Genomic DNA, 15,675 nt, shown 5'->3' with positions numbered 1-15,675 from the left:
TTTATACCATGGTCTTCCACAGTGTTGGGTTACAGCTCTCTTACTTGAGGGTACACTCAGACACAGTATTCTATCTTAATTCTCTTTCTCTTGTTGTGTTAACGATTTTATAATTTATATAGGAAATGTTTATATTAATGTTGTTGCTGTTCTTGAAATATTTAATTTTTCCTTGTTTCCTTTCCTCACAGGGCTATTTTCTCTGTAGGAGCCGCTGGGCTTATAGCATCCTCCTTTACCAACAAGGGTTGTAGCTTAACAAGTAGTAATAATAATAATAATAATAATAATAATAATAATAATAATAATAATAATAATAATAATAATTATGGGGCACTGTAAGGTAAAGGTATCTGGTTTCAGTTCCAGTTTCGTTCGAATAGATGCACACCAGAACGTCAGCAGGAGAAGCAATCCCACCCCACACCCCCGCCCACCCTGTGGTGCCCACCACAACAGTATTCTCCTCAGGGATCGACTTGCTGCCATGCGAATTCTATGCGAATCCGCTACCACTGTACAAGCAAAGAGTGAGTGGAAGGGACAAAAACAGCTACAGTATTCAAAATGAAGTGCAACTGAAGGTCGAAAAAATGGATTAATCTAACCCATTTTTTTTTATTTACTGAGAGGCTTTTGTGTTCTTTGTTACTTAATATAAGTAATCTAGGATGACAAAATTTCAAACTATTTGGAAATATTTCAAAACAGATGTTGCATCTGAAGTTTTGTAAAACTGTTGAACATTTGGATGAAACTGGCATGGAATATCATTCGTTTGTGTCGTTAATTATATTTTTCTTCTATTCAATTACATTTCCAGAAGAATATCTTCTGAAATTCAAACGAGTCTATCCAAGAAGAGATGGCGGACCACATGAAACATTTTTAATTTCACTCCGACACTCGACATCTACAAAACGTGAATAAAAGTGTAGTCCGTCTGTATACCGTTCAATCTGTCTCTAGCTTAGGTGGAAAGATGGTATATGCAAAGGCCTATGTTCGGTTTCTTGAAGTTATATACTGTTGAAAGCTGACCAGTTTTTTTTTTTTTTTTTTTTTTTTTTTTTTTTTCAAAGTGTCAATTTCTTTATATATATTTTAGTGGATGCACTCCAGTTAGTTATTTTATTTTCTTCCTTTTAAATATCATGTACAAGGATGATGACATTAAAGAATGACCTCCGTAGCCCATTTCTACGCTTCTGGTTTATCATCTCTTTCTCTCTACTTTCTTGAAGAATTTTAGCTATCGATTTTGTCAAAGCTTGTCATTCCTGATTCAATTTCCTATCTTTTACGCCTAAATCGGATAATGACAACAAGGTGGTCATCAACAAACCGATACAGTGTAAATAAAATTAGCTACGGCACATAAACATGATGTCCAAATATAACCCACAAAACACAATGCAGGTATAATCACATCAAACGAACGCCTCCCAACCACCACCACCACCACAACAACAACAACAACAATAATATACGTGTCCGGAAAAGTCGCCGTAAACAATTTTGCCGTAAGAAAATTCGCCTCAGGAATTTTCGCCTCGGGAAATTTCGCCTAATAGGAAAAATCGCCGCAAGACAATTTTGCCATAAAACAAGTATTTGTGATAAAAACACTTTGGTTTCTGAAGTACCATTTTATCTCTTTCAAACAACCAAGTTTGGCATTCGAAGTTTCGATAAGTAAACAACCAATAAGGAAATCAAGTAAGATTTTTATATATTCGACTATAGTTTTTTGTAGGCAGTCAACCCAAGACGATAGTGTATCAAATGAAAACAAGTAGAGGAGGAGGACTGAAATTAGTTGACGATCTTAACTATATTTACCGCAAGAATTAATATGACAAATTTCGTAGATAATTTGTATTTTTCCTACCATACAAACCTTTGCTATTTACATGGGGTAATTTGGCGAAGCTGAAATGACGAGCCATTAAAATTAAACGAGGGTTAACTACCCCCTTGCTAATTAGCAGGGGGTAGGGAAGGGGTAGCTAGCTACCCCTTCCCCCCTCACACACTGTGAATAGCTCAATTCACTTAAAGGTAGGACTTGACTTGGGGGTCAGGGCTGACGGGTAACATTTGCGTAAATAGCAAAGGTTTGTATGGTAGGAAAAATACAAATTATCTACGAAATTTGTCATTTGTTCCGTAACCCAATACAAACCATTGCTATTTACATGGGGTGACTTACCCTTAGGAAGGGCGGAAAGTCCCCAGCCTTCTGGCTTCGGCTTTACCCGGGGACTCCAATTCCGAGTTGTAGAACTCAAGGAACGGGAGTCCCTAACCCTCGCACGCTGTCATGTTTGACCATCGTGCGGCCTACTAGGATGTGTGTGAAGGAGAATAACGTGACTCGTCCTAGGAAGTTGACCTGGAGTTCCTTATGTAGAACCCTAGGCTAGGACGTACCCAATACCACCTCGTCAGGGTATGGGGGACGCGACAGTATTAAAGCTAATACTAGGAGCACAAGGAAGCATGGTTTACCTGCAGAGGTTGAGGTCAGCTGTGCAAAGGCCTGGATGCTGCTATTCCCAAGGGAGGGGAGAATGAAGAAAGAAGTAAGGGCCAGACATACTCTTTCATTCACGCAGACTAAAACCGGGTAACAATGCCCTCAACCTTCTGATACTTGTCCAATAAGGAGCCTGAGGTTAGACCAGCTGTTGTGCAGCCACCACAGGACCGATAGAAAACGTATCGAGGTTCCTGTGGGTCACGTCCTGCAGGTAGTGGGCTGTGAACGTCGTCTGACGTTTCCAGACCCCAGCTTGTAAAACCTGCGTCACAGAGAAGTTCCTCTTGAAGGCCAGGGAAGTAGCAACACCCCTGACGTCATGAGCTCTGGGACGACGTGACGGAGGAGAGTCGGGATTCAAGGTGCTGCTTATCACCTTGCAAATCCATGAAGAGATGGAGTTCTTGGTGACCCTCCTCTTTGTCCTCCCTGTGCTCACAAACAAAGCTTGCACATGAGGACGGGCTGCAGCCGTTCTCTTGAGGTAGTGCCTCAGACTCCTGACTGGGCACAGTAACAGATGATCTGGGTCATTTGTTACAGAACGTAGACTCGTTACCTTGAAGGAGTCGAATCTTGGATCTGACACCTCAGGGTTTTGAGTCTTAGCAATGAACTCAGGGACGAACCTGAACGTTACCTCCCCCCATCCCCTTGAATGGGCAACGTCGTAGGAGAGACCATGAAGTTCGCTTACTCGTTTGGCCGAGGCCAACGCGAGTAGGAACACCGTCTTCCACGTTAGGTGGCGATCAGACGCCTGGCGTAATGGTTCAAAGGGAGCTCTTTTCAGAGCCCTGAGCACTTGAACCACGTTCCAAGGAGGGGGTCTGACTTCCGACTGGGGGCAAGTAAGTTCGTAGTTGCGTATGAGTAGAGAAAGTTCCAACGAAGAGGAAATATCCACTCCTTTCAGCCTGAAGGCTAAGCTTAAGGCTGAGCGATAACCTTTCACAGCCGAGACCGAAAGGCGCATTTCCTCCCGAAGATAAACAAGGAACTCCGCTATTGTTGGAATAGAGGCATCGAGCGGAGAGAAACCCCTTCCACGACACCAACCACATAAGACTTTCCACTTCGCCTGGTAGACGTTGGCCGAGGATTCTCGCAGGTGCCGAGACATCCTGTCCGCAACCTGCTGAGAAAATCCTCTCTCCGTGAGGAGTCGCTGGATAGTCTCCAGGCGTGAAGCCGAAGCGAAGCTACGGCCTTGTGGAAGATGATGCAATGTGGTTGTTTGAGTAGCTCGTGACGTGGAGGGAGTTCTCTTGGGGGTTCCGTTAGGAGCCGTAGAAGATCTGGGAACCATTCCGCATGATGCCATAGCGGAGCTATGAGAGTCATGGAAAGGTTGACCGATAGATTGGTCTTGTTGAGCACCCTTCTCATCAGACAAAAAGGTGGGAAGGCGTAAACATCCATGTTGTCCCACCTGTGTTGAAAGGCATCCTGCCAGAAAGCCTTGGGGTCCGGGACTGGAGAGCAGTAAAGGGGCAGCCTGAAATTCAAGGCTGTCGCAAACAGATCTACAGTCGGAGAGCCCCACAAAGTCAGGACTTTGTTGGCTATCTGAGGGTCCAAGGACCACTCGGTACTCACTATCTGCGTCGCCCTGCTGAGGCTGTCGGCGAGGACATTCCTCTTGCCAGGAATGTAGCGAGCTGTCAGTGAGATCGAGCGGGTCTCGGACCATCTCAGAATCTCTACTGCAAGATGGGATAGCTGTTGCGAGAAGGTACCTCCCTGCTTGTTGATATAAGCCACTACCGTGGTGTTGTCGCTCATCACCACCACAAAGTGGCCCGCCAGGGTTTGTTGGAACTGTTGAAGAGCCAGAAAAACGGCCTTCAACTCTAGCAAGTTGATGTGGAGGCACCTTTCCGATTCTGACCAAAGGCCTGAGGCCCTTTGGTTCAGAATGTGGGCCCCCCACCCTAGATTTGACGCGTCCGTAAACAGAGTCAAATCTGGGGGGAGGACGAGGAGATCTGCTCCCTTACGTAGGTTCTCGTCATCCAGCCACCATCGAAGGTCCGTCCGTTTCGAAGGTCCTATGGGAACTAGGAAGTCCGGGGAATCGTTTCCCTGATTCCATCGCGACTTCAGCCGCCACTGAAGGGATCTCATCCTGAAGCGGCCGTTTGGAACAAGACGGACCAAAGATGATAGATGGCCTAAGAGACGTAACCACAGTTGGGCCGGAAGCTCTCCTCGTCTGAGGAAAGGTTCTGCTACCTTCCTCAGCCTTGCTCTCCTTTCGTCTGATGGAAAGGCTTTGTGGAGAATCGTGTCTAGTTTCATGCCTAGATATACCAGTTTCTTCGTAGGGCGCAGAGAGGACTTCTCGAGATTTACCAAGATCCCTAGATCTTGGCAAACTTCCAGAAGCCTGTCCCGGTGACGCAGAAGGGTCGACTCCGAGTCTGCCAGGATCAGCCAGTCGTCCAGATAACGAAGGAGACGGATGCCGTTCCTGTGAGCCCACGACGAGATCAGAGTGAACACCTTGGTGAACACCTGGGGTGCCGTGGAGAGACCGAAACACAGCACCTTGAACTGGTAGGTCTTGCCGTCTAGGCCGAATCTTAAGTACTTCCTGGAAGACGGATGGATGGGGATCTGGAAGTACGCGTCCTTCAAATCCAGAGTGCACATAAAGTCTTGTGGTCTCACTGCAAGTCTGACTGTGTCCGCTGTCTCCATACTGAACCGAGTCTGTATGACAAACTTGTTCAGTGCTGAGAGATCGATGACCGGTCTCCAGCCTCCAGACACCTTCTTTACAAGAAAGAGTCGACTGGAGAAGCCTGGGGAGCCGTCGTCGACCTCCTGGAGAGCATCCTTCTTGAGCATGGTCTCGACTTCTGCCCGGAGGGCCATCCCCTTTGTCGATCCTAAGGCATAGGAGTTCAACGACACTGGATTCGCTGTCAGGGGAGGTAGAGATGTTGTGAACGGGACGCGATACCCTTGGCCGATCACAGAGACCGTCCAAGGGTCGGCCCCGAGTTGCTGCCACCTCTCCACGCGGGGGGATTGCCACTCCTAGTGTTTGCGACCTTCGCCGCTTCCTCTAGTTCTACCTCCCTTAAAGGACTTGCCGCGTCTCTTGTCTTTCGGCTGAAAGGACTGCGGCTTAGACACGCTTGCCTTAGCTGCCGGAGCTTGCTTAGGTGCCCTGCGAGGCTGCTGTTGACGTTGTTGTGGAGGAGCTGGAGGTTTATAGGGCCAAGATGTCAGGGCCCTTTGGAGGAGAGAGTCCTGGTTCGACCTCCTCCACCTCTCAGCCGACTGCTCCATGTCACGAGGCTCCAGTAACTCCCCTCCAAAAATAGAGGAGTGTCTGAGCCTGCTGACGTCTGCTATGGGGACCTTCGGATGAAACCTCTCGGACACTGAATCGCGTCTTTTGAGGATCAAGTTAGCCCATAGGTTAGTGACCTGGTGAGCTAGAAACTCAATAGAGCGAGTGCCCGAGAGGAGGAAGGTCTCCAAGGCCTTCCTATTGCTCTCCTTGGACAGATCCTCAGATCGCAATAGGATGCCCAGAGACCCAAGCCAGAGATCAAGCCACGAAGTTGCCTGCATGGCACTCTTAGCGACTTTCTCCAGGTTTTGGGTCTCTGACGCCGCAAACGTCACCTGTCGGGTCGAGAGCTTCTCGAAAGAAGTTCCCTTAGCTAGTTCCTCCACAGAATGATGGAGTGGAAGAGACATGCAAGACTCCCCGTCGATCTCGAAATACCTCCTCTGTTGGACTAGAGGAGGAGGGAGGAGTCTAAACCCGGCAGAAGAACGTCCTGAGGAGGCCAGACCGGAGAGCTGAGCTTTGACTTTGTCCCTGGCGCCTTTCACCCCTTTAGACCAGGGCAAAGCTGCACTAGTCTTGGGGGGCTTCTGGACACCAAAGACCTCGTCAAGCACGGTGTCTTTCCCCTCACGAGGGGCTGTCTCCGGGTCCTTGATTTTGTTGAGCTCCCTCATCAAACCAAGGACCTGCCAGAACGCGTGTTCTGACTCGCTGTGTTCTCCTTTTGGTGGACTGGCAGCTAAGTCTCCCATCCCCAAGAGGTCTTCTTGGGGAGAAACGTGGACGTCCTCCCTAGAGATTGGTGGTTCTTGACGAATCTTCGACGAAGATTTCGAAACAGTCCTGGTGTCCTTCGATTCCCTCCTGGAAGGAAAATAGGACTCCAACACCGACACCCGAGGAGGAACCTCTTCCCGTGCAACCTCTCCCCTATCCGGAGAAAATTCCCCCCTTGGTGCCAAGGAAGAATTCTCCGAGTCAGAGGAGTCCCCAGAGGACGAGATAAACTCATCCACAGGAGGGGGTGGAGCTGCAGAGGTTGGAGAAGGGGAAGGGGTCCGCCTGATGGGGTTCCTGGAGACCAGCTTTTCCTGGGGAGGAGTTATCACGAAGCCCACTCCTTTCCTTTTCTTCAACGGTGGAGAACCCATCCCAGGGTCCCGCCTCTGATCAGTGCTGGAAGGCTTGATAGCCTGGACCACAGCCTTGATCATGTGGCGGAACCATGGTAGACGAGTAACTGACGCTGTGTCAGCAATCACCGCTGGAGAAAAGGGGACCTCACGACCCTTAGGAGTGGTCACCACGAGGCCTTCCTGAAAAGAAAAAGATGACTGCCTAGACCTCTCTGCTGATCTTCCTTGTTCTGCCGTTATCCTCCTCTTGCGCGGAGGTGAATCCTGGGAACGCCTCCCAGGAGGAGCATCCTGCCGAGGATCCTTGCGGTCCGAATGACCCACCGTAGGCGAGCAACCTGCGGGCGAGCGTTCGCCCGAAGGAGAAAGGTGGTCATAAGGCCGCGAGTGATGACGCGCATGCGCAGGTGCATGCACGTAGGAGCGCGCAGGTGAATGGCGCGCAGGAGAATGGCGCGCAGGAGGGTATGCACGAGATTGATCAGGAGAGCGTGCATATGAATGCGCAGGAGAAAACTCCACAGAAGGAGCTGGCGAGTGACCGCGCGACCTCTTAGGGGAGCGCTGGTGATGGTGGGAGGGAGAAAGATGTCTCCTAGAAGACTTAGTCTCCCTCAAGTGGTGGCGCGCAGATCTGTCAGCGATCGGGGCGCATGTAGGAGAGGCCCCTTCTTTACCGCCCGCAGGACCCACAGCGTGTTGGCGTGAAGGGCGAGCTGAAGGAGATCGTAGGCGTGAGTGCGCCAAACTTAAGAGGCGCTCAGAAATCGAAGGGCGCACAGGGGCAACTGGAAGCGCAAGAATCGACGTGCGAGGCAAAGGCGAACCCTTGCGAGCGTCTGAGTCCGAAGATCTAGAGGGCGCTGGCGAGCGTGGGCGCACAGGGCGTGCAACAGGCACAGGCACTAGTGAGTGCTTGCGCGCGCGCACAGGCGAGTGATGGTGAGCAGCGCGCCCATCACGAAGTTGTTGCTTCTCAGGGTGGGGGTGCCCTAAGGAGAGGTGGCGAGCAGTGGAGCTCTGGCGAGAAGGAGATCGCTGGCGCGTTGGAAGGCATTGCCCCTTCTCTGGATGTCCAGGAGAGAGCTGGCGAGCGGGAGAGCGCTGGTGCGCAGGAGATCGCTGGCGCGTTGGGGAGCGCTGGTTCTTCACAGGCTGAAGAGCGCGCACAGAAAGGCGCTGGCGAGAAGGAGATCGCTGGCGCGTTGGTGAGCATTGACCATCCTCAAGATGAAGAGCGCGCCCAGGGGCGTGCTGGCGAGCAGGAGAGCGCCGGCGCACAGGAGATCGCTGGCGCGTTGGAGAGCGCTGGCGAACAGGAGATCGCTGGCGCGTTGGAGAGCACTGGCGAACAGGTGATGGTTGATGAGGAGACGAAGATCTGCGCTCAACTGCATGCAAGCGAGCAGGTGCGCGCACAAGGGCCAGGGACTTAACCCCAGAGTCCTTTTCCCCCGAAGGAGACGGTGCCTGTAGGATTACAGGTGACGGCAGCACTGAAGACTTGGCAGGAGAAGGGGATCGTGAACGATCCGCAGAGAGGTCAAGAGATGTTGCAGGTATGACCTTCTCCTGACGAGGAAGTTCCTCCGCAGGTGGAGGAGAAGGAGACCCAAAGAGGCGCCTCTTCACCTCTTGATAGGGAGAAGGGAGCCCCCCCTCTTGCAGAGGCCTACGGGCCTTACGACGAATGCGACCCCTGGGTAAGGAGGCAGGGTCATCGGTCTTTCGAAGGGGTGTCTCTGAAAGCGCGCTACCCCGGGGGGGGAGACAAGCTCGCAGGAGAGACCGGAGGCCCCACCCTTCCTTCCGAAGGTTGTGCGGAAGGGAGAGATGGGACTTCAGCAACATCCGAGGCAGCAGGATCAAGGGTTAGACTTGCCACGTCAGAAGGGGCAGACAACACAGTATCGACAATGTCCGAAGGAAAAACCTCCGGCATTACCGGTGACTGTTTGACTGCAGCCCCTAGCTGCAACAAGTCAAACAGGCCTTCCTTGGAGGGAGTGCCCTTAAGCCCCAAGGAAGCCCAAAGCTGAAACAAACCATAATTAGAAACAGTGCAGTAGAATTCATCAAAATATAATAAATCCTCCCCCGGGGGAGGAGAGGGAACAACCTCGCTAAGGGAGGCCACGCCCTCTCCACCACCAGGAGGTTGGCAAAAACCACTAGGACCTGCAATCTGACTCGGCGGTTTCACAGGTGAAGCCGGACGAGGGAGACCTTCGGAGGAGGTTCGGGCAGCGCAAGGAGAAACCCTAGAGACCTTCTTCTTCAAAGTCACCTTCGAAGGAGATCGGTCTCTCTTGGGCTTCTTCTTGCGTCTACGGCCGAACTTCTCCCACTGGGAGGCAGGCCACTCCCTGCACTCACTGCACACATTCTCCCTGTCACACCGTTGACCTCGGCAAAGGGGGCAAAGGGCGTGAGGGTCCGTCTCCAAAGAGGACATAAACGTCCCACATGGACGCTTAGGAACTCCAGGGCAAGTACGCATCGTAGAGTCGAGGCCAACTTCACACACACTAGTTAAAGAGAAAGCAGAATTTAAAGGCTGTCAAGCGAGGGTGAGAGCAGAGACGTCTGATCATCACCCGAGCCAAAAGTGAATTGAGCTATTCACAGTGTGTGAGGGGGGAAGGGGTAGCTAGCTACCCCTTCCCTACCCCCTGCTAATTAGCAAGGGGGTAGTTAACCCTTGTTTAATTTTAATGGCTCGTCATTTCACCTCCACCAAATTACCCCATGTAAATAGCAATGGTTTGTATTGGGTTACGGAACAAATCTTATTTCGAAACGCACAATATAGGAGGAGAACGGGGTACAGGAGAGCGAACACGAAGAGTGGAGCCTAGTTTTCCTATTGCATTATGGAATGTTTTTGAACGAGTTGAGCATAATAGAAGCAGAACGAACAACAGCATAGAAGGCTACCATAATGCACTGCAAAGCTCAATGACAAATATGCATCCAAATCTATGGAAGCTTATTTCGTATCTAAAAAAGGAAGAGATTTTAGCAAGAAAGAAAAAGTGTGACTTAGACCGAGGAAACGCTGAAGGAATGAAAAAGGTATAGGCTATAGTGATGTCAACACAAGACTCCATCGACAAGTAATTGGGTACAATTCTGCATAGAAAAGAGACTATTTGCGTAGTATTGCGTGGAATCTGCACTCTTTTTAAATTATTGCATTTTTTCTCTTTTATTCCATGTATGTTCTTGAATAACGAAACTTTTTTAAAGGATATGTTCTTAAATAATAAAGTATTTTATAAATGGTCAATGTATTTTCATTTGATCATAGTAAATAAATAAAAAAAAAACATTTACTTGATTTCCTTATTGTTTGTTTACTTATCGAAACTTCGAAAGCCAAACTTGGTTGTTTGAAAGAAATAAAATGGTACTTCAGAAACCAAAGTGTTTTTATCACAAATACTTGTTTTACGGCAAAATTGTCTTGCGGCGATATTTCCTATTAGGCGAAATTTCCCGCGGCGAGAATTCCTGAGGCGAGTTTTCCTACAGCAAACTTGTTTACGGCGAATTATCCTAAAACCAATAATATAACCATGAAATAAATAATATTGGAGTTTAACACTATACACACAAATTTCATTTCGAGTTTTGATGCTATATATATATATATATATATATATATATATATATATATATATATATATATATATATATATATATATATACGAGAGAGAGAGAGAGAGAGAGAGAGAGAGAGAGAGAGAGAGAGAGAGAGAGAGAGATTGTTAATACTCCATAGGTAACACAAAGCTTCTTTTCTATCGTCGGCATATCATCCATCATACATACGATGTACGAGTTGGTGAGTAAGGGTGGGGGGAGAGGGGGGTTTGAGAGCCTTTCCATTCCTTCTTGTTGCCGCTATCTGTCTTTCTGATCGGAGACAGCCTGTCCGTTTACAAAGCCAGCTCATAATGGCTTCTGTGATCTCTCCGCTCTTAGAAGGACCGTCGCCTCCTGACATCAGAGCCAAAGCATCCTCATTAAAATGAGAAATGCCTTCGAATCCGGTTGCTTGAGAGATTCGCTAAGCGTTTCGTTTTCGCTAAATCAAAAAGCCTTAAGAAATTAGAGCACATATCATTTTTCCCCAAAAAGACAAAACAAGGAAGACCATGAGAGCGAATAGTGCACAAGTTGATTCGAACATATTTTGTCTAGTTGTTCCCTTCTTTATGACAACGAAAATACAACGCCATTTTAATCAATTACATACAAGTTTATAAGATAACAAAATCATATACCATGTCTACACATACTCGAGCAATTTACTTACACACACACACACACACACACACACATACATATATATATATATATATATATATATATATATATATATATATATTCATTTAATAAATATGTGTAAATTTGTGCGTTTCTGCCCGGTCACCTTAATAAGTTAACCTTGCAGTAACTGCACATCGACTTCTAAATCGAGATAAGTCGTTTCCCACCGAACTCAATGAAGCAAACCTTAATAGGCAAGATAATCCATTAGTATCTACTTTCCCAAACAGTTCCAACCATCCGACCATCCAACCATCCCGTATAAATATTGGAAACGAGCTGGGCGATCTCTCGCTGTCACAGAGGATTTTGGAAGCGCTTAATAAACGCCAGAGACCGGGATGCATATAGAGGTTACTATATAATTCCCGTTGGAATCTACGTAAGCCATTAAGTGGTGGGAATAATTCATTTGGGAATGGTTCAGAGGAAGAGGTTCGTGATTTCATAAATGGATGAAATGTTGATATTTGACATTAAACAAAAAGGCGCAGTTTATTTCACACTTTACCACTTTGTTTCAGTTTATATTCACACGAATTTATATATATATATATATATATATATATATATATATATATATATATATATATATATATATATATATATATATATATATATATTTATATATATATTGTATATGCGTGTGTATAAATGTGTGTATATACGAGTATATATATATATATATATATATATATATATATATATATATATATATATATATATATATATATATATATATATATATATATATATATATATATATATATACAATCTTTGCAATCTATTCAAAGAACTGGTATATAATACATTTCTAGATAACTTCCCTAAGATGCAAAATGCGAAATTCATATTACTGTATTATTCGTGTGAATATCCTGAAATGCAAGAGATCAGCCAGCATTCACATATTCTTATAAACTCCACAAGCAGTTGTAGCACTCGTCTGCCAGGGAAATGGACAAGTGTAACTTGTTTGGCCGATGCTCTTATCACTTATTTGTATACCATGCAGTTTTTTTCGTGACATCTCTTTCAAAATATCACATTTCTAAATAAGCAGAAACTGTTGCAGATTAAAAATGACATGGTTTAAAATGTTAATTATACAAAGATATTAAGAATAATTTCTCTAGAGTAATGCTCAGCCAAAATATGAAAGCCGCTACTAAGACAGCGCGAAGAGAGGTCATAAAGAGTTTTCTCAAAATGTATATCATGATTCTATTTAATTTTGTAATCATTTTTTACCCTAAAAATAGTTGTGTATTTTCTTTTTCAACTATTTGAAAATCATCATGTATCCGGGCGTTGATTTGTGAGCTCATTACTATAGTCAAATCATTCTGTTGTGGCCGCTGAAAAGAGCTCTTTGCCAGAACTTATCGTGTCCCAGCGTAAAAACAGTTCATTTTTCCTTGAAGGAATCACTCTTTAGAGACAAATCGAAACCCTTTGAAAACAACAATAAAGCCAGATTAAGATATTAACAATAATATAGGGATGAGTATCCCATTTTCCCTCACCCTTTATTTACAACTGTACTTGCTTACACAAAATCACTTAAATAACATCAACATCTTTACAATAAAAACTTGTTAATTGTTACACACATACACACATACTATATATATATATATATATATATATATATATATATATATATATATATATATATATATATATATATATATATATATATATATATATATCACCCACGAAAGGCATTTAATACCGAATTCTATCTTGGGAATGGGCGACCGACAAATGAGCGGCGAATCAGTAGTGAGAGTATTCTGAAAGAGTGACAAAATATACTATTAAAAGAGTGGACGACCTGACTGCCTCATTATCCTCCCACCTCCCACCCCTACCCCCTAGTTCGTTCCGGGGTCAGCCAGTTAACCTTGTCGGTGACCTCCATACAACTGGGCAGTGTGTCTGGTGATTCCACCCAGTACAGTCAAGTCGTGCCAACATGGAGTTCACCATTACAGAAACTAACAAGGGAAAGAAATGCATAATCTATGAAGGTTACAAGTTTAGAGTCGACACAACATTAAGTGATGGAAGTTTTTCATGGCGGTGCACAAATGGGAAGTGTAAAGCTCGAGTGAAAACAGACTGTGAAATAGGTAGCATTGTCCCTGTGCAGTTGCAGCACAATCATGAAAATGATGAGAGAAAGCTTGAACGACAACAACTACGTACTGCAGTGAAAAGAAAAGAAAGTGATGACATGACAGCAAGGCCGGCAAAAATAATTAGGACAGAACTTTGTAAAGTTACGGAAAACAATCTGCAGTCTGGTGATCTGAAATGTCTGGCACAATCAATATACCGTGAAAGAAGGAAGCAATATCCTGTTTTACCTAAAAATCGTAAGGAAGTTCATCAAGCGCTTGAATCCATGAATACCACCACTAGCAAAGGCGAAGAGTTCGTGTTGGAAAATAACCCAGACACAGGCATTGTTATCCTGTCATGTACAACAAATCTGGAATTTCTGGTAACTTCTGCAGAGGAGATTTTTATTGACGGGACCTTTAAGAGTTGCCCAAAATATTTTTATCAACTGTACTCTATCCATGGCCTATGTAATGGCCACTATATTCCTTTAGTATATGTTCTTTTAGCAGGTAAATCGGAGGAGATTTACCGAACCATGTGGAAATGCTTACATGATATTTGTGTATCAAAAAATCTTCAACTGCAACCCTCTGTATTACACGTGGATTTTGAATTCCCCATACTCACTATCCTGAAAGAAACTTTTCCGGATGCAATAATCAAATGCTGTAGATTCCATTTAGGGCAGGCGTGGTGGAGGAAAATCCAAAACCTTGGCTTAAGTAAAGAATACAAAGACAAGAACAGTGACATAGGACAGTGGTTAAAGCTATCTTATGGTCTCCATTTCATTGATCCTGCTGATATTGAAGACTGCTTTATTGAGGAACTGATGTCATGCACACCACAGAAAGAAAAATGTACTAATTATGCAGACTATCTCGTTGATAACTATGTCACACCTCATTCCAAGTTTCCACCAGTGCTTTGGGCTGAAGTACCCTCTAACGACAAACGCACAAACAATGCGGCTGAATCCTTTCATGCACATTTCAACGCACAATTTTACAAAGCTCACCCAACCATCTTCATCTTCATGGATGTAGTCAAGAAGCTCCAAGCAACAACGTACTTGAAAATCAGAAGTACCGGCATGCCAGCTGTCCCAAAGAAAGTGGATAAAGAGAAGTGTGAATATGCCATAACTCAGTTCGCCAAGTACAAGTCGCAGGATATTAACCGACGTCAATATTTACAATCTATGGGTTGCAGTTTCATGGCAAGAACTGATTTGATGTGAACGGAAGATATGATGTGAACACACTTAAGTGACGAAAATACGATCTGAACACATTTAAGTGACGAAGATATGATATGAACCTTTAAAACCTTTAAAACCGCTTTAAAACAAAATATTTTTCCTGCTCAAAAGCCTAATTCCACCTCCCCGTGGTGAGCAGGGGGCAACAGGTATTTACATCTGGCTAACGGAAGAGGTAATTAAGACGCTCATCTGTTGTAAAATGTAGCCGCTCTTTTAATAGTAAATCTGTCGCTCTTTCGAGAAAATGTTGCCGCTCTTTTAACATATAGTTTCACTCTTTTGTGAAACTCCGTTGGGAATATACTTCCACTTGGAACTTATTTTATGGTAACAGTTTCTGGCCGGGTAGAGATTTGAACTCCCACCTGTACGGCTGGAAACCATGCCTGCAGGGACACTACCGACTGAGCTAACAGCTTCTGGCCGGGTGGAGATTCGAGCCCCCACCTGTACGGCTGGAAACCATACCTGCAGGGACACTACCGACTGAGCTATCAAGAGCTCAGTCGGTAGTGTCCCTGCAGGCATGGTTTCCAGCCGTACAGGTGGGGGTTCGAATCTCCACCCGGCCAGAAACTGTTACCATAAAATGTCCAAGTGGAAGTATATTCCCAAGATAGAATTCGGTATTGAATGCCATTCGTGGGTGATATTTACATTGATTGAAATCACGTGTGCTTGTGATATATATATATATATATATATATATATATATATATATATATATATATATATATATATATATATATATATATATATATATATATATACCGAATACTAAGAAATAAGCATAAACAATGCATATAATAAATTTGAAAGAGTTATTTAAAGAAAATTTTTTTTAAATCTTTTCAATTATTCTGCCATTTTCAAATACTTACCTTTTACTACCGATATTTCCGCACTTGTGGTCACATCCGTCAATCAAGGGTCTTTCGGCTTATAAGATTATGATTTC

General features: G+C 45.1%; 2 protein-coding genes across 2 annotated transcripts in view; one reads left to right on the top strand and one right to left on the bottom strand.

Moving 5' to 3' along the window:
• Positions 1-9,488, bottom strand: part of LOC137649272 (serine/arginine repetitive matrix protein 1-like) — a 46,088-nt gene extending 36,600 nt beyond the window's left edge. The window contains exons 1-3 of the mRNA XM_068382257.1: positions 9,365-9,488; positions 9,035-9,214; positions 6,586-7,980 (exon numbers count right to left, since the gene is read on the bottom strand). Coding sequence (XP_068238358.1) covers positions 6,586-7,980; positions 9,035-9,214; positions 9,365-9,488 — 1,699 coding nt within the window. The remainder of the gene's footprint in view (positions 1-6,585; positions 7,981-9,034; positions 9,215-9,364) is intronic.
• A 3,813-nt stretch (positions 9,489-13,301) lies between these two features.
• Positions 13,302-14,693, top strand: LOC137649271 (uncharacterized). The gene has a single exon (XM_068382256.1). It carries the CDS (start codon positions 13,302-13,304, stop codon positions 14,691-14,693), a length of 1,392 nt encoding a protein of 463 aa, XP_068238357.1.
• The last annotated feature ends 982 nt before the right edge of the window (positions 14,694-15,675 follow it).

Source organism: Palaemon carinicauda, chromosome 11, assembly GCF_036898095.1.
Source record: "Palaemon carinicauda isolate YSFRI2023 chromosome 11, ASM3689809v2, whole genome shotgun sequence".
In the NCBI taxonomy this organism is placed as follows: domain Eukaryota; kingdom Metazoa; phylum Arthropoda; class Malacostraca; order Decapoda; family Palaemonidae; genus Palaemon; species Palaemon carinicauda.
This window is presented reverse-complemented; position numbering and strand designations above follow the sequence as displayed.